Source organism: Vidua macroura, chromosome 3, assembly GCF_024509145.1.
Source record: "Vidua macroura isolate BioBank_ID:100142 chromosome 3, ASM2450914v1, whole genome shotgun sequence".
Taxonomy (NCBI): Eukaryota; Metazoa; Chordata; class Aves; order Passeriformes; family Viduidae; genus Vidua; species Vidua macroura.
In genome coordinates, this window is record NC_071573.1 from 25955069 (window position 1) to 25977901 (window position 22833).

The 22833-nt window shown below is 41.6% G+C and overlaps 3 protein-coding genes across 4 annotated transcripts in view; 1 reads left to right on the forward strand and 2 right to left on the reverse strand.

Annotated features, from left to right (window-relative positions):
* Positions 1 to 1540: 1540 nt before the first annotated feature.
* Positions 1541 to 17031, forward strand: ANGEL2 (angel homolog 2). 2 transcript variants are annotated; one of them, XM_053972449.1, is made up of 9 exons: positions 1541 to 1645; positions 3233 to 3669; positions 5885 to 6138; positions 7371 to 7440; positions 9149 to 9570; positions 10538 to 10664; positions 11313 to 11373; positions 13227 to 13390; positions 16470 to 17031. In XM_053972449.1, exons 2-9 carry the CDS (start codon positions 3240 to 3242, stop codon positions 16622 to 16624), a joined length of 1683 nt encoding a protein of 560 aa, XP_053828424.1. In that variant the 5' UTR covers positions 1541 to 1645; positions 3233 to 3239; the 3' UTR covers positions 16625 to 17031. The 2 variants fall into 2 exon arrangements, with proteins under 2 accessions (XP_053828424.1, XP_053828422.1); XM_053972447.1 differs by lacking the exon at positions 1541 to 1645 and adding an exon at positions 2607 to 2683 and having other exon boundaries at positions 16470 to 17030.
* The window catches only part of FLVCR1 (FLVCR heme transporter 1), a 63467-nt gene continuing 54832 nt past the window's right edge, over positions 14199 to 22833 (reverse strand). The window contains exon 11 of the transcript XR_008436113.1: positions 14199 to 14210. The gene's annotated coding sequence lies outside the window, so the exon portion shown is untranslated. The remainder of the gene's footprint in view (positions 14211 to 22833) is intronic.
* The window catches only part of VASH2 (vasohibin 2), a 34517-nt gene continuing 29769 nt past the window's right edge, over positions 18086 to 22833 (reverse strand). Inside the window, exon 7 of the mRNA XM_053972451.1 lies at positions 18086 to 20510. Coding sequence (XP_053828426.1) covers positions 20441 to 20510 — 70 coding nt within the window. The 3' untranslated portion in view covers positions 18086 to 20440. The remainder of the gene's footprint in view (positions 20511 to 22833) is intronic.

The window sequence follows — 22833 nt, forward strand, 5'->3', positions numbered from 1 at the left end:
GCTTTTCAGCACATCTTCATTTTCATTAAAACCCAAAGCTTCCATGATTTATTTTTTTCCAGCATCACTACTGAGATTACTACTATGTAAAAACCTTTGAAGTGACAGATCAATTTGGATGTCCCTGTGCAGGACAAAATACAGAAAATAACTGCATGTTATGTATAGATTCTGCTCCTAAAAATAACAGCAGTTGTTGTTGCTATAGCTATGGCTTACTGCCTTCTGTCCTAGAAATACATCTAAAAGATAAGAATACAAAAATTCAGAAAAGAACAAACCACCAAAACAAGATGGTCTTGAAAATGCAGTTGGGAGATCCTTTACTACACATGTGTTATGGGATTAGTAGTTTCATTCTCATATGGTGGAGAAACTAACAGAAAATGGATGGGTATTTTTACCTTTCAGCAGTAAGTTGTGTCCAAGAAATGGAAAACCCAAAGTGGATCTGACACGTTGCCTAACTAGTGTGCTCATCACTGCATTATTTCAATACCAGTCTTCCCTACCATTCCTGGGAAAAATTCAAATGTTATTTAAAGTCACTTTTATGACAGATATAAAAGGAATGCAGAGAAACAGCATTTTACTTGATTACAGTTCCTGCACAGCATCTGCACTATTCAGCACTATATTTTTTCATATGCATTGTGCTACGTTTCCTTACAGTAAACAGGGCCAGCATTTCCTCTGTCCTCAGCAGACCTCAAGAAAGGGTTCTAAGTACTTATTCAAGCAACATTGACAGAGGCAGAGGATTGTTGCTGCAGTTGGTAAGCAGCGGTGGGTCTGTCAGCAAGGGCTGCAGGGCAGGCAGGTCTCCCACCCATCTCTCAGGCTGGCTCTCCTCAGCAGAGCACTTTCAGCTGCATCTTAAAACCTTACAATGTTGAAATACTTGCTTGGGTGAGCAGGGTTTGTTTTTTTTCTGTAAACACTAAGCATGGTGCTACTGCCCTTGAAATATACTATGGCATCTTGAAATATACAGCAGCTCTTTCTCGGCCCCTTTGACCTTGCAGGAACACACAGTGATCCCAGGGAGAAGACCACTTGTGGAAACTATCACAAAATACGCTGAGTTCGAAGGGATCCACAAGCATCATCAAAGTCCAACCCCTGGCCTTGCACAGGACATCCTCGATGGTCACACCATGTGCCTGAGAGCGTTGTCCAAATGCCTCTTGAACTCTGCCAGACTTGGTGCTGTGACCACTTTCCTGGGAAGCCTTTTCCAGTGCGCGACCACCCTCTGGGTGAATAAACTCCTGCACGAACACAGTGTTACCTCCATTTAAACGCTTCAAAAGCCCCAATCGGGCTGCCTACATGCGGGTTTTGCTGCGCTCCGGAGCGGGCGCTGCCCCGGCGGGGAGCGCGGGCTGGGGGCATCACCCGCCCGGGGCCGCGATGGCGGCCTGGCCTCGGCTGCCCGGACTAAACATGGCCGCGGGCCCGGCCCTGGACTACAAGTCCCAGGAGCGAGCGGGAGGGCGCGGCGCGGCTGTAGCCCGTGCGGAGGATGAGGCGGCGGCGGGGCGGCCAGAGCGCGGCGGCCGGAGCTGGCGCTGCCCTGGGCTGACCCCTTCGGGGGGCGCCGGGGCTGCGCGGGGCCGGTGGCGGGGCCCGGGCCCGCCGGGAGGTAACCGGGGCTGGGGGCGCTGGTGGTGCTGGTGGTAAATGCCCGCCATTAGGCCGAGCAGGGCCGCGGTAAACAGAGGACAGCGCGGCATGGGGCGTTCTGCTGCCGGGGATGGGGGCTTGTGGGACCGGGGGTTTAGGAGGGAGCAGTTTCTCAGTGCTTTTCTGTAAAGCATGTGGTTCCGGGTTTTTTTTTGTAAAGGAGTGATGCCTCTTTTTGTTCCGTTGTAATGCTGTGGTGTCCGGGGGGGTGTTTTGTTTTTGTGTCTGCCGCACTACATCTGGTGCGCTGTGGCGGCAAAGGGTTATTTCAGGACAAGCGAGCGGGTTTTGCTGAAAGCTGTATTAGCGATTAGAGGGTGTCCAAAGGAGGGCAATGAAGATGGTGAAGGGAATATGTTTGAGGAGCGGCCGAGGTCATTTTCAGCCTGGAGGAGACTGAGGGAGACCTCATGGCAGTCAACAACTTCCTTATGAAGGGAAGAAGAAGGGCAGACATTGATCTCTTCTCTGTGGAGCCCAATGACAGGACCCGAGGGAATGCCCTGAAACTGTGTCAGGGCAGGTTTAGGCTGGATATTAAGAAAAACGTTCCTCACCCAGAGTGCGGCTGGGCGCTGGGACAGCTTCCCCAGGGAACAGCACCAAGCAGCCTGACAGTTCAGGGAGCCTTTGCACAATGCTCTCAGGGTGTCCTGTGCAGGACCAGGAGTTAGACTCAGTGATCCTTGTGGGTCCCTTCCCACTCAGCATGTTCTGTGATTCAGTGATTCTGTATTTCGGCTTATTTGCTCGGCTGAGTGGCAGCTGGGAGGTTCTCACTTCAGCGCAACTGCAAGCATACCAAGCTTTGATATCTTTTGCTTATAAGCTCAAAATATACCTTATTTAAACAATGAGGAAGCTGAGATACTATTGTCACTCAGCCTTCCTTCCTGTGATTTTGTTGAGAGACAGATTTCTTTCTTCTAAAGAAAAAAAATCCACCTTTTTTCATGGCTTTAGTTGCTGAGCTGTGGTTTGCTCTCCTGGAAAAGAAGTAAGAATACAGATTTAGTCTTAAGCTGGTGCTAGTGATGCCTTGAGACTTAGTACCTTTATTTCCCTGTTGTGTTGGCACTGGGATCAATGCCAAATCAATGGCTTTCCAAACAAAGTTCTGACAGCTTGCAGGAAAGTGGTTCTCATTCCTTACAAGTAGCCTAATGATAAAGTTAATGCTGCATGCAAAAATGACCTTTTGTAAAGGTAATTCCTCTGAGCACTTGAAAGATCTGACACTTGAATTCAACAAAGCAGAAAATAAATTTTAAATCGTTACTGAGACAGACAGGGTTTGGACACTAAATGGCACTTGTAAATCTGAGGGGGGGAAAGGATGCAAGATCACTTTGTAAAGTCCCATTTTGCATATCATTTAGATAAATGTTTAAATGCCTTGTATATAAGTGTTTGAATATCTTGTATGCATTAACTTGTAGAGAGAGAGTATCTTCTGTAAGTCTTGACCAGGATGACTTTGCCTCCACAGCTTTCTACAGGCAGATGTAGTTGTGTGCTAGTAAAGAAACTTGTGCTCTTTTGGTAGACACTCCATGCTGCCCCGCCATGTGCAGAGGCTGGGCAGAGACTGGTTCACCCACTGGAATGGCTCCCAGATACTCGCCTTGAACAGCCCAGTTTCCAGCTGTATGAGATGGGCCGGACATTATCCTCCCTGGGCCTCATTTCCACTCCCCATTTCAGCTGATTTTTCAGCAAACTGGAGAGTCCCTCCATTTTTTGGACCTTGGAGACAATTTCAGAACTCTAATTGGCATCTTGATAACTACACACAAAGTTGTTGCTTTCATCTACCCAACCCCAGTATGAAATCTGAGGGAGAAGAACCATTGACAAAGAAGAGAAGACTCAGTGCCCAGGATGATACGTCAACTCCTGAACAACAAACAGACTTGTCTAATCAGAAGGAAGTATCTTGTCTTTCTGTAGCACAGAATGAAGAAAAACATGGCAGCAAGAAAGGTAAAAGATGCTCTTTGCTCATTTGCCGTGCTTATTTGTAATGCTAAATACACCAAATGAGTTAGAGATATGAGCAGTAGTGCCTGCTCCTTTTGAGTTACTGTTTTTCTTGGCACCCCTCTCAGGAAAACATGTCTTTAAAGTGATCCAGTTTTGTAATGCTGTTTAGTCTGTAAACTTGTATTTTGTGCTGTCAAACAGTCTACCAGAACTAGGTTCGCTGCACTTGGCAGTGGAACACAGTCAGTTGTGTGAGGGATTGCCCAACCTGGGGAGTCCTGAGCTTGGTTCACACAACACTCTCATGTCTCTGTCACCAGGTCATGTCTGTTAACTTGGAAGTTCTGAAAAGCTAAAAGATTTGGCTGACTTGCTTTAGGGCTGAGCTGGACTGGCAGTTGTATAGCTTCATTCCTTGTGCTCTACCTGAACTCATAAACTCTACTGGACCTGAACTGGTTTCTTTCCAGACCATTTGAGTTATCTGTGACCTAGAAAACTGAAAATGAATGCACTGAGTTTTAATGGTGCATACTTGCAGTGTGATTGTGTGATTTTGTTCTCACACCTGTATTCTGCCACTGGCATGTTAGCAAGTTTTGTGTCAGATCTCGTCTGACAGAGCAAGCAGCACATGTGCTTTTCCAGATAAGTACAGGAAGAAGTGCAGAGTTGTCTACTGGGCTTAGTAACAAACTTCCATGAAACTTCAAAGTGTTTGTGTTAGCTTGTTACAGATACAATCTTGTACATAGCATCCAGATATTTTACTGAATCTTGTGTATATTTACAGTTTTGTCTAGTGTGAGACAAATAGAGGGACACAGTCAAAATTGTTGCCCTCTTGCATAAATCTCTTCCTTAGCAAAACAAACTGGAAATTGTATTATGACTAAAAGGGGCAATAGATGTTATCAGCATCTCAAAGGGATATTTGGACACAAATACCCATAAGGCTTAGAAACCTCATATTCATCTACAGGAGCCGGAGGGGACTTTACTTCGTGCTAATTAAAGATATTTGCTGAGGAGCACTGTGGCTTCTCTCCTGCCGCAGAAACAGAACTTAAAGCCTTGCTGTATTCATTGCCAACACTGTAAAGTCCTGAATAATCTAAGCACAGCAATGAAAATTCCTACTCAAATAAGACCGGTGGTGACAGCTATAGCTGCAGTCTGCCACTGGTTGTTAGCACAGATAACTGGACCTCAGCTTGCTCTCAGATGAGGTCAGATATAAAGAGTGAAAAGCATCTCTGAGTTTTTAAGTGGAGAAATACATTTCTTAAAAAGTAATTGAATGCTTAATGATGGGTAATATGTTATTATAAATTTGCCTATTTACTAATAATAAGTAGGCAATGTCTACTTACTGAAAATGTCTGTCTGAAAAAGGAGGAATTGGGGCCTTCTTCATAATCTTAGGGAGCATTTATAGTACTAATAGTAGTGCTAATGATAGTACTATTTACTAATAGTAAGTATAAAATTAAAAATGGCAGAAAGGTGAAGGAAGCTTTTTCAGAAGTTCTTGGTAATTCTGAGACTTAATAACTTCTTGATTTCTCAACTCAGTGAGGACAATTTGGTTTATTATTTGTTTTGAGACTCCTGTAGTAGACCCTGTTGCAGCTTATGGCTGAGTTTTACAGACTGTACATGCAGTAGAGGTGATTGATATATTCCTAACCCTTTGTTAGTCATGGATAGAGAGATCAACAAGGTGCCCATATGCTGCCCTAAGGAGTGCATCCCAGACTGGCATACACCATCTCTGCTGAGGAGGCAGTGGCACAAGGCAGTGTAAGACTCCCAACAGACTGGATTTGGCTCACCAGTTTGGCAGCCCTTCTACAGGAGCCAGGGCTGTAGTCTGATTGCAACATTCTCCTTAAAACATGCCAGCTCCCCAATATCAAAGCTGTTGAAATCCAGGGCATATAGTGGTTTTGTGCTGTTTGTCTTGAGGTTGGGGTGTTTTTTTTGTTTTTGTTTTTTTTTGTTTGTTTGTTTGGTTTTTTGTTTTTTTTTTAACTGATGCTTATATAAAATTGATCTTAAACAGAGGGTCTGAATCACTGCTAATTGAATAAACTCTTAGAATTATTTAAGAGATTTGAAAGACAAATAGTTCTCAGTAGAATGATTTCCAAGAGCAGTAAGAAGTCATATGATCTATAACATAATTTTTTTCTGTTTCACGTGCTTTTAACAGGAACCATCAAAAGACACTGGGAATACTTCTGTCAGCAGAGTAAAACAATGAAAATTGCTAAAAATAAAGGATCTGACCAAAGCAGTACAGGAAGTGAGGCAACATTTGATTTTACAGTCATGTCCTACAATATTCTCTCACAGAATTTGTTGGAAGACAACTCTCACCTGTACAAACACTGCAGGCAGCGATTGCTATTCTGGACATACAGATTTCCCAACATCCTACAAGAAATCAAAGAGCTGGATGCAGATGTGAGTAGAAAATGAGTATGTGGATGTTTCTTAACAACTGATAAACTGAAGTAGCAATTCCTGCTACTCTATACTGGGGTCTGAAAAAACACCTCTGTGGTTTCGTTTGGTTATAGAGCTTATTGTAAGTCTTAACCAGGAAGTCAAGTCAGTAAAATTTTGCTTCAGTCGTTGTTCAGACCAACAAAAGTTCAGTGATAGAATCTATCCTGTTTGTGTCAGAAAACAGTACTGAAAAAAAGTAGTTGTATTAGGGAAGCCACAGAAAAAAAGGCCTTGTACCATTTGAAAAATGCAGTTATGTTAGTACATAGCCAGGAATCTGGAAATTGAAGTCCCCTTCAAGCTCTTCCTTTCTTCTTAATAAATCTATACATCCTGTATGCATGTATCTTTACAATGAGATACCTCTTTCTGAGAACAGCTGCTCTCAGACCCTGGTAGATGCAGGTGTCCTTTCCACAGAGAAACTTCATTCTAAAGGACATAGATATTTTAACTATTTCATTGGTTGGAACTGTAACTTTTAGTGAACCAGAGATTACAGAATGTTGCTTGAGATTTGTGTCTCCCTTGAGACCTTGCATGAGCTAATGTCAGCTGGGCAAGTGGAATGTATTGCTGCAGTTCAGCAAGCAGGGGTAACTTGTTCCCCTTTAGGAGCTCAGACCTTTATCCCAGTGGTGGTTGTAGATCTGTGTTACTGCAGTGTGCTGGGGGAAGGCTTAGAGATGCTCACAGCTAGAGTTGGACTCAGTGATCCTTGTGGGTTCATTCCAACTCAAATTACTCTGTGATTCTGTGAACTCTCTCAAATGAATATTTTGAGTTTGATCTTTGGTTCGGGTTCTTAGCGTATGGAAGCCTGTTTTCCACCCTGTAGTATGCTCTTTGCCTCTTCATCCCTTCTCCCAGAGCCTTCTTCTGAGCTGCTGAGAATGTAGGAGCAAGTTACTATTTTGATTAAATTGAATCTCACCTCTGAAAATGTCTGTCTGAAAAAGGAGGAATTGGGGCCTTCTTCATAATCTTAGGGAGCATTTTCTATAGAAGAGTGAATTCTTTTGTGGGATTAAGGAATCAAAAAGCTTCTGAGTTTGCTTTTTTTAATACCCATACAGACTGGCCGACAGAGATATGCTGTAGTAACATTTTGATGTACTTACTAATATGTTTTAATTAATTAATGTTTTAACTTACTAATATGTTTTAATTGTAAACCTTTGCCTTAGGTGCTCTGCTTACAGGAAGTCCAAGAAGACCACTATAGAACAGAGATCAAGTCAAGTTTGGAATCCCTGGGTATGATGAAACTCTTAGGACCAATACATTGTCTTCTCTACTTTGGGAACTCAGCACTAGTTTCCTCAAAAAAAAACTCTCATTGTAGAATCAACTCTTTCGCTATCACATGCAACAATATTGTGTATCCTCTTTCATAAATTCATCAAGTGCTCTCTTGAAATTACCTTAATCTTTTTTACCAGTATTCCTGTTGGGTAGCTCTTTAAGGGCATGTTTTTTCTGTCTTGAAGCCTTCCAAATATCAGCACTAAGTGTTATCCATGGTCAGTATATGTTCATTAGGTTTTTATACAAGTGCTGTCATTCAGAATAGACTGTCTTGTCACTATCCCTCCTCTGATTTTATGGAAGGAATGTGTTGCTAAGAGTTGATTCCATGGTGGTTTAAACTGATCTAAATCTTTTGTGCCCTGCACCACCTTCCAGTTCCAGGGCCCCACTTCCATCCTGGCACTGGGTTTTGTGTGATGCCAGGAGGACATGGTAAAGGAGCAGCACTGGACTGATACTTTTTTCTTTTTTGGTTAATTGAAGTAGTCTAGCTCCCAGAATTGAGTGTTTGCAAAGAAGAGAATAGTGGCAGTACTGATTGAAATCCACTTGAACCGTGAAACAGCACTGTGAAGCCAGGCTTGTGGGGGCAAGTGACCTTGTAGCTACTGTACAGGAGGATCTAGAGCTTGCTTTAGCTCTTCTTTTCCCCATCCCTAGCTCCCACATGTGTGTCCTGTCCCTTGTCCTGGGCTAGTTCTGGCACTCACTAGTGAAATCCACCAGTCCAGCAGAATACTATCCACACTAATTTTATTTTTCTGGGTTAGTTTTCTGTTGGATTACTGAGTTAGCAGTATGTGCCACAACAAGTGGAGAGGGGAATGGGAATCCCCTGTTCCAGCACTGGTATGAGCTCTGATCAACTCACCCTACTTCACTAAGGCTGTACTTCATGAATTCATATGGTCTGGGCAGGGCAGAGAACATTTAAAAATGGCAAAAACTATATACTATTTTAAGATCTTTTTTTTTTTTTTTTCCTTACATAGATAAGGTCTTGTTTAAATCTTGTTTAAATCACCTCTACATAAAATGAAGAAATTGGCAAATCACTATTTCTAGATAGACTTGTTTGAACTCCAGTGCTGTCATTTGATAAGTGTCTCTGTTTCCTTGGTGAAAGCTTGCCACTTGCTGCTCACTGAATAATTGCATAATTATGTAAATACGTTTGAGACCTTTGTTCCATGAATAATTTTAGACATTGACTAATGACTTAGCATGATTAAGGCTTTTGATTGGTAATGCTTCACTGGTATTACCCCTAAGCCATTCTTGTAGCATCCAGAAAAAACTTCAATGCACAAGGCCTCTTTTATGTGCCTTGGGGGGGGTTCTTTGTTGTTTTCGTTTGGGTCTTTTTCCACATGAGGAGATAAGAACATGACTGGTATCTTAGAGTATGTAGATGTTTACACATTGCATAAGGTATTGGGCCACGTTTCCTGTCCTGCCTTGCCTCAGCTCAGATTAGGGCAGAAAGAAAAGTGAACACATGTTTATGTGAAATTCACACAGACTTTGGTACTTGAGACTGGGGGTTGACTGTGATGTGAGTAAATCAGCATGAGATCTTTCTGATTTTGTTTGTTTGTTTTAAAATCTCTGTTTATACTAGAGTATTTTATGTTCTTAATTGCTTTTCTTGCAGGGTATCACTGTGAGTATAAAATGAGAACAGGCAGAAAACCTGATGGCTGTGCCATTTGCTTCAAAACTTCCAAATTTAGCCTGATTTCTTCAAACCCAGTGGAATTTTTTCGCCGTGATATCCCACTCTTGGACAGGGACAACGTTGGACTGGTGTTGCTGCTGCAGCCCAGATTTCACTGTAAAGCCAATGCTGCCATCTGTATTGCCAATACACACCTGCTGTACAACCCAAGGAGAGGGGACATCAAACTGACCCAGCTTGCAATGCTCCTGGCAGAGATTGCCAGTGTGGCCTCTCAGAAGGATGGTTCTTTCTGCCCAATTATCATCTGTGGGGACTTCAATTCTGTTCCTGGCTCTCCATTGTACAGATTCATAAAGGAAGGAAAGTTAAATTATGAAGGACTTGCTATAGGGAAGGTAGGCTGTGCTTCTCACTTCTCACCAAAAAAATGGTTAATGCTAATTAGAGAGAAGTATTTGAGTGATGGTGTGATTGTTTCCATTGAAGTGCCTCTCTTGGTGCCCTGTCAACAGCCTGCAAAGCAAAAGTTACTGAATTTAAATAAGCTTGGCTATATTAGCTGTGCCTTAGGGGATATTGTGTCCTCTCCCAGCATTCTGAAAGGAAAAACTCACCAACAATCATTCCTGAAATTTAGTTAATCCACAAAATGATTGTATTCCCTGTGTTTGGATTATTTTATCACTGTGTTTAAGTCTCCCAGTCTTTAAGTAGGATAAAATAACCACTTAATCAAAAACCTACTGTGTGCTCTGTGGGAAGATGACTTACTGTAGATAAACTTGGTGGCTACAGTAATTGTAAAAGCAAAGCTGCAATTAGATGCTGAATCTCAACTCTTTAATGTTAAAAGATGTCTTGTTGTGAGCTCTTGCATGCAGCTGTTGGATGTGTCACATGCTATGTAATAGGAATGACTGAACTACATAAAATGAGGAAACATGACCAAAAAAATAGCCCTGCTGGGTGTTCTTTGTTAGTGGGGACTTGATTCAAGCCCCATTTGAGTTGACTTGCTCCCAGAAGGATCAGCATCCTGCAGCTGAAGTGTGTGCTGGGTAGCTCTGTATGCTGAACCAGTGCTGTCACATTGCTAAATGTGTCTTTGGAAGTGTCTCAGTGTCACAGGAACCATCTGGAAAAATTGAGCACCTGCAAAGAACTTGCTATGGATAAACAGAGTAGATGTACATAAAGGGTGTTTTACAAGGATTTGACTCATTATAAAAGAGTTATTCCAAGGAGATGGGCCTTTTTCTTTAAACTTCACAAAAATGTTCACTTATTTCAGGTTTGTTTGGTGGGTTTTTTTGGTTTTTAAAATCAGATTTCTGTCTGAAAAAAGCTTGTTGTCTTTGTCAGGTCTCTGGACAAGAACAGTTTCCACGGGGACAAAGAATCTTATCTATTCCAATTTGGCCAAAAAAATTAGGTATTTCACAAAACTGTGTATATGAAATAAAACAGCAACAAAAGGAAGAAAATACAGGTCAGTTTTTGAATTAATGAATTTTTGTGAGCCTTTGAAAGTGGCATTCAGCTAGTACTGAAAACCAGACATTCTGTTTTAGTGGGGGGAAAAACAGTGAGTCTTGAGCCTGCAAAACTTCCTTATTGAACTCATTAGAGTGTAAAGTTTATTCACATAAATTTTGCAAGTTTGAATCTGTATAAGATAATAGTTAGAAATTTCCCTTCGGAAATTGATGTGTAATATTTAAACTCCTGTGTTTGCATCCTGAAAGTCAGCTGTGCTGTGACTGGGAGAGAGAGGTGAAGGAATGCAGCACATGGACATAGTGTGGACCTGCATTCTGCCTCAGTGTTTATGAATTACAGTGTTGGCACTTCATGGGACAGTTGGGAAAAACAAGTGATTCCTGGCTGAGTATGGCTACATCTTTCATCCACTATTTTTTCCTTTGACAGAAAAAACAATTTTAAAGTCTTTAGAGGGGATGTTACTAATGGAACAGAAGAATTTAATCCAGCTTGGTGAATTGTATCTTGCCTGCTGCAAAAAAATAAGTTTACTTAAAGATACTTTTTTTTTTATGTAGCTTTTCTGTAGCTCTTCAGCATTGGTCTCACTTATACCCTATTTTAAATATAAATTGAATTTATTTTTATTTTGCAGGAGAGAAATTGGAAGCAGCAAAACCAGACAACACTCAGGAGATTGTAGTAGCATCTGAAAAGTATGTATTGGGGGAAAAATATGGAAGCCTCTGGCTGTTTATTGGGGGTTGGTTTTGATTTTAGACCAAATTTATATCTGATTCCAGCTGTGGACACCTGATGATCACCCAGCCTCATCTCCCCTTTTGGCAAAACCATCATTGTTCATTTAAACATGAAAAGGCTGATGAGACAGCAAAATACTACAACTGGCAATGATGGAATGTGTGTTCTTCAGGAACTTGCAGATATTTTTTCAGAATGCAGGGCTGAGGTGTCAGTGCTGTTTAGAGGGTACTTTCTGATTGCTTATTAAAAGAATACTTCTGCATTTTTTATCACTTCTTGACATAAACAGAACATCATCCTCTGTAGGGACATTGCAAGACACATGTGAACTTCAGTCCGGTTGCAGAAGCCATGTTTTTAAACCAGGGAGAGGAAAATATAAGCCAGTGTTGTCCAGCTGCTGAAGTATTGGCACTTCACTCTCTTTTTATTGTTTTTGATAGATTGGTTTATGGATGTATAAAATCCTATAATACAGTGTGAAACTGGGAGGAAGGAGGGAAAGGAACTGAAAAGGTCATAAAATCTTCCTTGTCATGAGTTCTGTGTGAGTATGTAAGTTCTTTGAGTCTGAGAAATGTGGAGTATTATGGATTTGGTAATATAACTTTCATTCAGAAGGACGAAGCCATGGCTAGAATGCAGAGGAGGAAAATGAAACTGCTTTTTGAAAGCAAGAATATATTTGCATTTACCAAACTGGTAAAGGCATATAAAGGCATAGAAGAAGGAAATTGCCCTAAATGTATGTATGGGATGGTAGGCTCCAAATCAGCTATTTCTTATCAGAAATGAGATCTTGGTATCACTGCAGATATTCATATTAGAACCCTTGGTGATTTTTGGTGATGAAAAAGATGTCATTTCTGAGAGAAGTAGATAACAAACAGGAGACCCTATTCTAAGGTTTAAATCCATAGCATGCTGAATGCAACACTTTTCCCCCTCATCTTAAAAGGGATGTCATGTAACAAAAGCAGAAATTACTACTTGTCTGTGTTGTACCAACTGGCATGTTTGTCTCTGCTCTGAATCAGGTATGGTAACATGCTGATTTTTTTTTTTTTTTTATTGCTTGGGTTTCAACCAGAACACATTGCAGCCTAGATTTAAAATGCAGGATGAGGCAGGTACAGCAGGTACAGCTGAGGGTTGGATGATTTGTAGAGATGATGGAAGCAAATGTCTGAGAGACAGGAGTTCTTTTGCTGAAAGGTGCAGTTTTGCAGTTTGCTTTCAAGATTGAAAAGACAGGTGAGACAAGTTGGGCTGAACTGAAGAGGAGTAGACAAATGATAGGGATACAGAAAATGGGAGCCTGAGTGGAAGACATAAGCATAGCCTGACTTGGAAGCTTGATACCTCTAGCTTGGGGGAGGAAAAAACCTCTAAAAATCTGAATTTCTCTTTATGCTGAAGGGTCTGGTCAGATGAGTTTGTGTTTTGTTGCTTTCATATGAGCTGCTTTCGTGGACATTTCTGCCTGCGTGTCAGGGAGAGATTGCTGAGTGAGGACATGTGAATGCGTACAGAATGTATATGGAGTTGAAAGCTATCTATTGAGTGAAGTGTCAGCTAAGCCAGTTCTGATCAGCAATTTTACTTGAAAATGCTGCCTGCATTTTGCCTTCAGTGTTTTAGGCCTCTCACACAAAAGGCTACAGGATGGTTTGCAGGAGAAACACTAGTTTGCATATCCAGATAATTAATTTTGTTTGTAACCAGAAACTATTTGGTATTTCTTGATTGCTTATTCCTTCTTGGTAATAGAAGAAAATAAAATTCTTTTCTTTGATGTCTCTAGGTTGTCTTCGAAATTGCGGCACCATTTTAAATTGTCTTCAGTCTATTCTCATTACTTCCCTGAAACTGGGATACCAGAAGTGACAACTTGTCATTCCCGAAGTGCTGTCACCGTGGATTATATTTTCTATTCTGCAGCAAATGATGGTATTGCTGACCAGCCAGGTAAAGAAACCACCTTTTAATTTTCATAAATGCTAAACAAGAATATTTGTTTGCTATTGTAAGAGAAGTGATGATTTCATCCATGTGAAGTTCCTCAGAGGTTCATGGTAGTGCTTTGAATGTCAGCTGTTACCGGAGAAACATGGCTGCCCTTGTCAGCCCACCACAGCTGGACTTGCAGTGCCACACAGGGCCACCCTTTTCATCTGAGGTTCCTGTCTCAGCATGGATACAAGCTGGAGGTACAGGAAAGCAGCAGTGGAAGTAGCACCTGAGAAGTACTGCTGTCAGTAATGCAGGCCACACCTACAGCAAGGCAGTATTCCCAATCATCTGATGAACACAATGAACAGCAATTTGTGATGTGCATTAAAACTGATAACTGAACCGTTTCCTGGCAATTTACTTCTCAGCTTGTCTTGCAGTAATTTCTGCCAGGTGACAGACTCTTGGCCTTTACTCTGAGCACGGTCACTGGCACAGGCCCAGCTGTCACTCTCCGGTTTGCAGTTGCAGCTAAAAGTCACCAGATGGTGCAAGAAAGTCGCGGTACCTCTGTGGGTACCTCTGTGACGGGTATCGGTGTTTCTCCATGCTTTACTGCTCTGGGACTTGTTCCGTGGGTGCTTCTGAGCAGTTTGCTTTCCATGCCCTCATGAGTTCTGTGTTTCATGCCATCAAGAAACATCTGTACAGTGCTAGCACATAAATGTCTCTGCAGAACTTGAGCAAAGAAACCTGGATTCCATTCCTGCTCCCACTGTACAATGCCACTGATTTTTATAAATTAACATTGTTAATTGGTGGAATGAAAACACCACTTTCATCTCTTGTAACTTGAGACTAGATTGTTAAAATTCATTGAGTCAATTCACAAAAGTCTCATTTGTCATAACCTGCACAGTAAATGCTTCCTTAATGTAAAATGGCAAATACAAAAGCTTTGACTGAAAAACCACAATATGGGAAGTATTTAAATGACTTCTGAATGCCATGTGATATGAGTGCTGTGTGATTGCAGAGTGTGCCCCTGCACAAAATTCAATCCTAATTCACATTTTTGCACCATCATTGCTCCAGCAGAGATACAGCACTTTTTTCTTTTTGCACTTGTTTTTCAAACTTGTTTTTTTTTGCACATCAGAGTACAGAATGGAACCAAACTTGAATTTTCCAACTACTTTAAACTAGTATAGTTTTTATTCATGAGCTCTTAGAAATTAAGCTGTCGTTTGGATTTTCAGTTTTCTAATGACATGGGCCTCTGTATTTAAAATTGCCAAAGTCTGTACAAGTGAATTTTAAATGTGCTCTAGGCTCAGTGATTCGTTTTTTTCCATTTAAAGTGTTTTATTTTAAAATATTCATGCTTTATTCTGTCATGTTTAGCCAAATATTTGGTTTGGTATTCAGGATTTCCTATAACCAGGGTTCAGTATCTACCTGAGTCCTGCAGGGCACAGTTTTGCTGAGTGTTCTGAGTGACATTAACCACTGCATGCAGACCAAGCTCTCTGTGGCAACAAACTGCTCCCTTGTAGATGTGCAGGTGCTGTCCCAAATGATAAATTTGTCTCAAGACCTGGTGGACATGTGCTCTAGAGCTGCTAAGAGATCTTTGCAGTAAAAAAGCTTTTCTTTAGAGCAGCAAACAGCTGCTGGGTTGTTGAAGGGCTGGAAAGCTGGCAGATGGTAAAGGATGAAGCTGTTGAACTGTCTGAGGAGTTCAGCAGTTGCTGGAAAGTCCTTTAAAGTATCTCTTGGGAAGCCACTACCAGGGTCAGCCAGGAAGTTCTGAATTTTCTGAGAACTTTCACACAGAAAGGATTTCTGTCAAAAGTTATAGCTGCAGTTTGTGCTGGTCCTGAAAGCACTAAACTTGCCCAGTATCATCTCTGCACTTTGAAAGCAATAGGTAGGGTTGCTGAGTAGTTATTTAACTTGAATACATAGCTCAGGAAATCTAAATTGTACACATCATGGAAGGATTTCAGTGGCATTTCTCCACCTGAACTGAAAAAGCTGATTGCTCTTTGATGATGGGCAAATCATGACTGACAAATGTAGTGGCCTTTAGTGGCAGGGTTACAGTAATTGTGGAAAAGGGAAGAACAACAGAACAACTACCTGGGCTTGTGCAAGGCATTTGACATGGTCCTGCCCAACAGCTGGAGAGATGGATTTAGTGGCTGCACCACTCCATAAATTGGCTGGAAACAGACAGTTGCCATCAATGCCTCAATGTCCAGGTGGAGACAAATGGCATTCCTCAGGGATGAGTATTGGGACCAACGCTGCCCTGTCCCTGCAAGTGTCCAAGGTCAGGCTGGATGGAGCTCTGAGCAACCTGGTCAAGTGGAAAGTGTCCCTTGCCATGGCAAGAGGGTTGGAACTTGATGGTCCCTAGGATCCCTTCCAACCCCAGTCATTCTATGTAATTGTGTAGTAATTGCAAGGCTTGAGTCATGTTCACTCTTGCATGAGCAGTGTGGCGTTTCATCTGGGGAAGGAGCTGGGAGTGGGTTTCTTAGGTAGTTATAGGAAGAGGTAGCAGGAGATAATGGAGATCCCTTTCTCATTATGAACAGTTCTAAGGGGAATAGAAAACTAGAATACATTCATCCTTACAAGCAAATTGTCTGTATGACCTGCCTGCTGGGGAACTGTGTGCTGGAGGATACAGAAATAAAATGTTATGTGAACCAGTAACTCTAAAAAGATACTTAACTTTGCAAGTGGCAGCTCTGTTTAGCAATGCTGTTGTCAAAAGTAATGGACTGAATTATATGAGGCTTTTTCAGAAGAGTTACAGTGAACAAATAAATGCATTTTCCTTTTTATTTCTATTTATGCCTCCACAAAATACTATCCTTCTGAATACTTTGAGCTCTACTGATGAAACTCTATTTTGAGAGTCATAAAAGAATTTCTGAACTGTTTTATTGGTGATTTTGCATGGAACAGTAACAACTTTGGATTACTTTTGCCATACATGTTTCCCTCCTTCTGCATCTGTATGAATGTGTAATATTTAGCCGACACTGATGAACATTTCCTTTTGGTTTGTTTTTTCTAACAGGAGCAGAGGATTCTTTTTGTGGAGGTCTGAAGCTTCTTGGCAGGCTAGCACTTCTAACAGAGAAAGATCTTTGGACTGTTAATGGTCTTCCCAATGAAAATAACTCTTCTGACCACCTGCCACTGGTAGCAGAATTCAGGCTTATTGAACGGTGATATCCAAAGGACTTGTGGTATAGGTAAAGTTCCCTTTACCTTCTCTCTCATGGGATGATTATCATCATTTTTTAAAAGGTTAATTCAAGCACTGCTGGTCCGGTTTAAATAAGTTTTCCTGCATGCTGATTTATTAGTGTTGCGTAAAGTAGATTTTCTAAAGGGACATTCTTTTAAAAAAAAACAGTTTAATTTACTTTATGAAGTCTTTTAGGGAGAAAAAGGATTTTACATTAGCTGCTTCTTTGATAAAGGAAAACATCTGTGCCAGACTCCAAATGGCATTATTTTTCATGAATATGTTGTAAATTATTTTTATTGTAAATCACAGTAAAAAGGACTATTCTGAGAACTGTGTGTTTCTTCAAGCAAAGGGGAATGTGTTTGTGCGCCTGCAGCATTTTATAACGAGTTGAAAATGATGTTTTACTACAAAGGTGCTTTGTGGACACTTCCATCTTAACACTTCTGCAAAGGAATTTACTCAGTATTGTCAGTGCAGAGGCTGCAAGATTGAACTTTCAGAGGAAGAAAGGCATATAGGCAAATACTTACGCTTTAAGAATTTGCTGCTTAAAATTCAAAGGGCTTAAATATAGGTAGCATTCACTGAAATATTCTTTTAAATATCTGAAATAAAGCTAAGCTTAGTGAGCACACCACATCACAGGAAACTTAACTTATCTATACAGGAACAAAAAATTAGCCCTTGACATCTTGAGGTTTCATACATATTGAACAATTGGTGACAGGGTGGCGTTTTTTTTTTTCCATTTCATTATTAAAAAGGCCAGGTTCCATCTTGAAATGACAGATCCTGAGGTTATTAAATTATCATGGTTTTATATTTACTCTCACTATGCACTCATAAACATTCTGTATAAAATACAATTTACAAAGTAATTAAAAAACCACCAGACTGCCTGAATAGGAAATGTAGAGGGGCTGAAAATAAATCTTGTAACTTGGTCAAACTACACATGGATGTGTATGTAGAACCAACTTTGAAGTAACAGAATTGTCTTTCAGTGTAGTGCTGGAAAACCTGCACTATTCAGACACAGTTGTCTCCCAGAAGCACTTGTGGAATTTTCATCTGTGTTGCCTTTCCCTGACTGCAGACAACTGCAATTAAAGAAGCTCTTCAGTCCATTACAAAATATGAGCTCCTGCCAAAACATTCAGCTTACATTGCTGAAAATTTGGAGGGAACTACTTTTGTCATAGTCATAGGTAGTTGTAACTGAAGATCTTTCTTCTACCTATTAACAGTGAGGTTGGTGCTGAGGATGACAACCTGTTTGATCCTGAATGCTGATGGTTTCAAGCATCTGAGTAATCTCATAGATGCCAGACAGAGGCTACAAATTTCTGGGCACGCCCACATTACCGCTAAAAACATTGTTCAGTTGTAGCAACCCTTGTTAAGAGCAAAAACAAACAAAAAAACCAACACATATGTCATAAAAAAAAAGACTACCATGATACTTTTATTGAAGTTTCATGCTGTGCATATACAAGTGATGAAAAAAAGCCCAAAAAGTCATGCATGTTTTTCTATACTATTTGACCACTTTGCTGTCACTTGAACCACACTTAAGACAAATGCCATCATAAGCAAGTTTCAAGAGAATATTTCAGCAGAACTTTACACAAGGACCAAAAGCAATTTGTCAACACACCTCTACAGCATTAAGAAGCTTCAGTATCAGTTAAAAGAAAATAAAGTGTGCTGGACAAGGGTAGAAACTATATACAACCATTATTTGAGCTGTAGTAAACCATGGTTTCATAGAAAAAAGTTGCAACATATCAGATAACATTATGCTATTCAGGATACAGCTGATCAAAAGTTTTTCCACAGCATTTTATCCATGAAAAGTTATTTAAAAAATTATTTAGGTCACAAGACACTGGGCAGCATGAAGTTTTAAATCAAAACTCTGCAGCTGATGTCAAATTACCCAAGAATTTCTACCAAAAGAGTATTCTCTCTTCAGCTTCACTCCTTAACAAAAAAAAAAATCCTTACTGTGAACAGAGGAGTGGGAAAGTTTAAAGAGGGATGGGAAAGGCCTTCCTGTTACTGATATGGTAAACTTGGATAAAGAGGTGTCACACTTTTCAAGTTTTCCTTCTAGAGCTTCTGAATTTTTAATTAGTAGAGAGCCTTTCATTGGCTGTAGAAGGTTGCTGGGTCTTGGCTTTTTCTTCCTGTCCTAGGCAGGTGAAATTCAGTTTTTTGAGCAATGAGGTCTGTGAACAAGCAGTTCTTTCCTTCTGTATTCATTCATTTTCTGGCTGATGGAAGTGTTCTAGGAGCTTACATAATTCCATTTGAATAAGCATTACTGTGAGTCTGTAACAGCATCCATCTTCATCAAGACCCCAAAAAAGTAAGTGCCCAGGAGGGGAGGTACACCAGGCCCATGGCAGCATCATCTATGAGCACAGCACAAAGGGTAGAGGCTGGACATGTACAATAATCCAGTTTATATTTAGGCACCTAATGAAACATTTCCAGGAATGCAGCACTCAAATGCTTCCAGAGAACTTCACTAAGTTGAATGGTGGACCCCAGCAAGTCTTAACCGTGTCATTTGAGAACACTGCTGTCCATCACAGGTCCTTAGCCAAGGCTTACAACAAAACAACTGAGCAAGGAGGAAGCAGACAAGCTTGATTTCCATCTATTTCAGACATACTTCCTTATTCAAGTCTGACTAAGCAGTTGTTACTACAACACATGCAGGAAAACTCCCTGCACAGCACAGCAGAAGGTTTAACTTCAGCTGCCATGCCTGATTTAATACAAGGTGTCAAGGCATCACCATCAGAGACTGCTCAGCCTTTCAAAGACAAGGTTCAAATTTGCACATAAACGTGGAGAGAAAAGCACAAAGACTCAGGTTAGCAATTCCCACAGTTTTTCCATTAATCCAAGTACTACATATATGAGAAAAAAGCTGACTTGTCTCTACAAAACAGCAATCTCTATGTTTTGTGCTTCAGCGGTGTAGTTCAGAAAGACTAAAAGCTTGTGACAAAAGTATAAAAAATTATGAAAGTTTAAAAATTCATTATTCATCAATTATCATAATTTAAAAAACCTCAAACCTCATATCTTGCCTAACAAGATGTCAGTGTTAAGAATACAGTTGCATATTACTGTTACTTAACATCTTTTGGCAACATGCAGAAAATAATAATACAGGTGGCAGTAAAACATCCAGTGCTTTTTAATACTCCCAGTAATGCTGGGAAACAGTACAAATTGGTTAGAAAAGAAGAATACTAACAGTTTTGCATATCTATTAAGTCTAGTGAGGTAATATTGATACTTTAAAAACTTATGCCACTTCTTCACTGCTTGCTTTTATTGCTGAATTAAAGATTTATAGTGAATATGATTTTTTTAATTGCACTGCACCCCAGCACATCTTAATATTAAGAATATGATTTGTTAGTTATTCTAATGCAACCACCCAGTACAAGGCCAAGTTCAATTAACACTGGTACAGGGAAATTCTATTTGAAGAAACTCACACCACCGAGACACCTGCTACATGATGGGAGAGAAGAAAAAATCTCATATCCTGGCAAATCTAATTTTAGGTTCTCTTCACTGATGCCTTTTCTATAAATTGAAATAAATACTGCCACCAAAAAAAATTACCCCCTATTTTCTAAGTCAAACTTTTATTTTGAGAGTACATAAGTTAAAAAATAGTCCCATTCCTTTTTCCTTCCAAGGGAGTGCAGGTAAAGTGCAGCGGCAGCAGCGGGAAGCCCTCTGGAGTCCGTGGGATGGCTGTGTCAGATGCGGAGCTGGTAGCCCACCTCGTTGAGCGTAGCCAGGTCTCCTTTCTTGTCCAGCACCGCCGGCCTGCGCATAGGGGAGGGAAGAGGGCATCTGGTGACCATGCAGGTGTGGAGAGCACAGCAGCCACACAGGGAAAAGCTTGCCTCAGAGGAGGGCTAGATAGAGCTAAGGTTGTCATCTTAAACACAGTCCTGGTAAATCTGCTACAGGAACTACTGTTCTCTACAGCTCTCTGTGTATTGCCTCTGAGGCCACGCACCAGTGAAGTCCAAGCTGTGGCATGCTGGGATCCAGGATGTGAGCCTGAAGCACCCTCTCCTCCTGACTTGAGAGAGGGCCTAAATGAGTAGCTAAGACTAGACACACCCCACCTGTCATCTACCCGGGAGCAGGACTCCGGCTTTTAGAACAAAGCTGAAACAGCTGAGAGCAAATAAGCAGGGCCTCTCGCATGGCCACTGCGTATTGGCTCTCCCCAGCCTGCCCCCTCCTCCTGGCTGGGTCTGTGTGAAGGGCTGGAGCCCAAACAGAAAACACAGCGTGGACTCCCTTCAGCCTCCTGGCAGCCAACATTCTGATACCATTCACCTGAGCAATCATACACACATGGATGCTGTTAGGCCATTTAAGTATTCCAACAGCCTGAACCAAAGGAAACCTTGAGCTATCAGTCTCTCTCTTTTTAGCAAGCAATGGAAAAGCTCCTGCAACAAAGTTGCCAAACCAGAACTATTCAGTTGATTTATAGTCTGGAAGTGTCTAATCTGAGAATTTATTGCAGGCTCTTGGCTGCTTTCACACTAAGCCGTCTGTTTGCTTTTCTGAACAGACATTGTTTAAAGCACACATTTCTCTAGTACTCTGTAGCACGTCTGCTGCCCTGCAGAAACACAGCCAAAGCCCGAGCAGTACAATGGGAGGCTGATCATGGCTCCAATGCTTTCAGCTCCTCAGCCCTGGTTTTCAGCTCTGTGTGCTTACTCTTTGCTCACTCTGCAGCAGATGTGACCCCTGAGCTTGCACAGCCAGGCTGGTGCTTATCTCCCTGCTGCAGGCTGCCAGCCCATTCCCGCTGGAGCAGCTCAGGGCAGGCAGCAGGGCCCCAGGAGAGGCAGCAGTGTCACAGGCAAGCTGGAAACCAGGGAAAGCCCAGCCCTGCCTGTGGCACACTGCTGGGGCACACACCAGGGAAGAGCTGTACTGCTGCAGCCCCAAGAACTGGGGGTATATGTATAGCTCACACATACATGTGTGCAACAGAGCCTCTGAAATATTTTTTAATTCCTCAATTCAATAAGGATTTTTTTATTTTTAAGAACAGAACTGCTAACACCAGATCCCTGCTGAGAATCTGCACAGCATTTGAGAGCTGGGGACATTGCTATGAACAGCTAATGCTCTTCTGCCTGGTGGCACATTGAATGAAACCTGTTGGTTTGCCATTTATCTAATCACCTCTCACAATAACCTCACCATCCTCACTGCAGTACTGCCCTGCACCATGCCTCATGTTTGTCTCAGTTTAAGTAGTTCACAGAAGTGAAGGAGTCTTCACTGGTCTCTCTCACTTGCAGGAAGGGATGACACTTAAAGAAATCACTGTAAGATAGTTTGCATTTTTCCACATTGTTCCTTCAGAGCAGATTGGGATTTGATTAACCAGTAAACAAGCTACAAGCTGCATCCCTCAGAGCTTGTGTAGGAGTCAGAGACCAGCAAAAGATGCACTGTATGAAATTTCCAGTGTCCTTCCTTCCCCCTTCTCTCCAATTTAGGGATCCTCTTCACACCTTTTTCTCCTTCCCTTTAATTAAGGTCACAATATGGTTTTAATTAAAGCATGCCTGGATGGTAGTACCTTCTCTGATTATCCAGAAGAAATGGGGAGTCACTGTACACCCATGGTGACATGCCCATTTCCACCCATCCACAATTGTCTGTAGCTTTTAGCCACAAACAGGCTGTCCTCTGTAAGTTCCAGGAAAAGAGAAGACTTGGACCAGAGGCACCACAGATCCCATTCTCCTCGGCTGGCAAATGACTTTATGCCAAACTCTGAGGCAAGGGGCCTCTGTTTTACTGGCTCATCAGATCACACCTCCTGTACAAAGCACCCTGAGCAGTTGAGCAAACTGTGCCCAGCTGCTGGGCACACAGGATTCATGAGCTGTCTGCACTTGGGCTGCCTGATGTTACACATCCTAATGTAATCCTGCCCCCTCGCACACCCTGATAAATCAGACTAGCAGAATTTCCCTTTCAACAGCTACACTGGCCTAGAAGCACACAAGGCCGTGTTGCCATGCCACTCACAGAGCATGCATGTTAAGTCTCAACATGAAATTGAAAGGAAATAGATCTGGAGAGCTGACATTTAGGAGCAGAG

Bases quoted from the DNA above. Each gene is read 5' to 3' on its own strand.
- ANGEL2 (XM_053972447.1), top strand. From the start codon at position 2,640: ATGGCTTTAGTTGCTGAGCTGTGGTTTGCTCTCCTGGAAAAGAA. The intron at 2,684-3,232 runs GTAAGAATACAG...CTCTTTTGGTAG, and splicing joins TTTGCTCTCCTGGAAAAGAA to ACACTCCATGCTGCCCCGCC. The intron at 13,391-16,469 runs GTAAAGAAACCA...TTTTTCTAACAG, and splicing joins TGGTATTGCTGACCAGCCAG to GAGCAGAGGATTCTTTTTGT.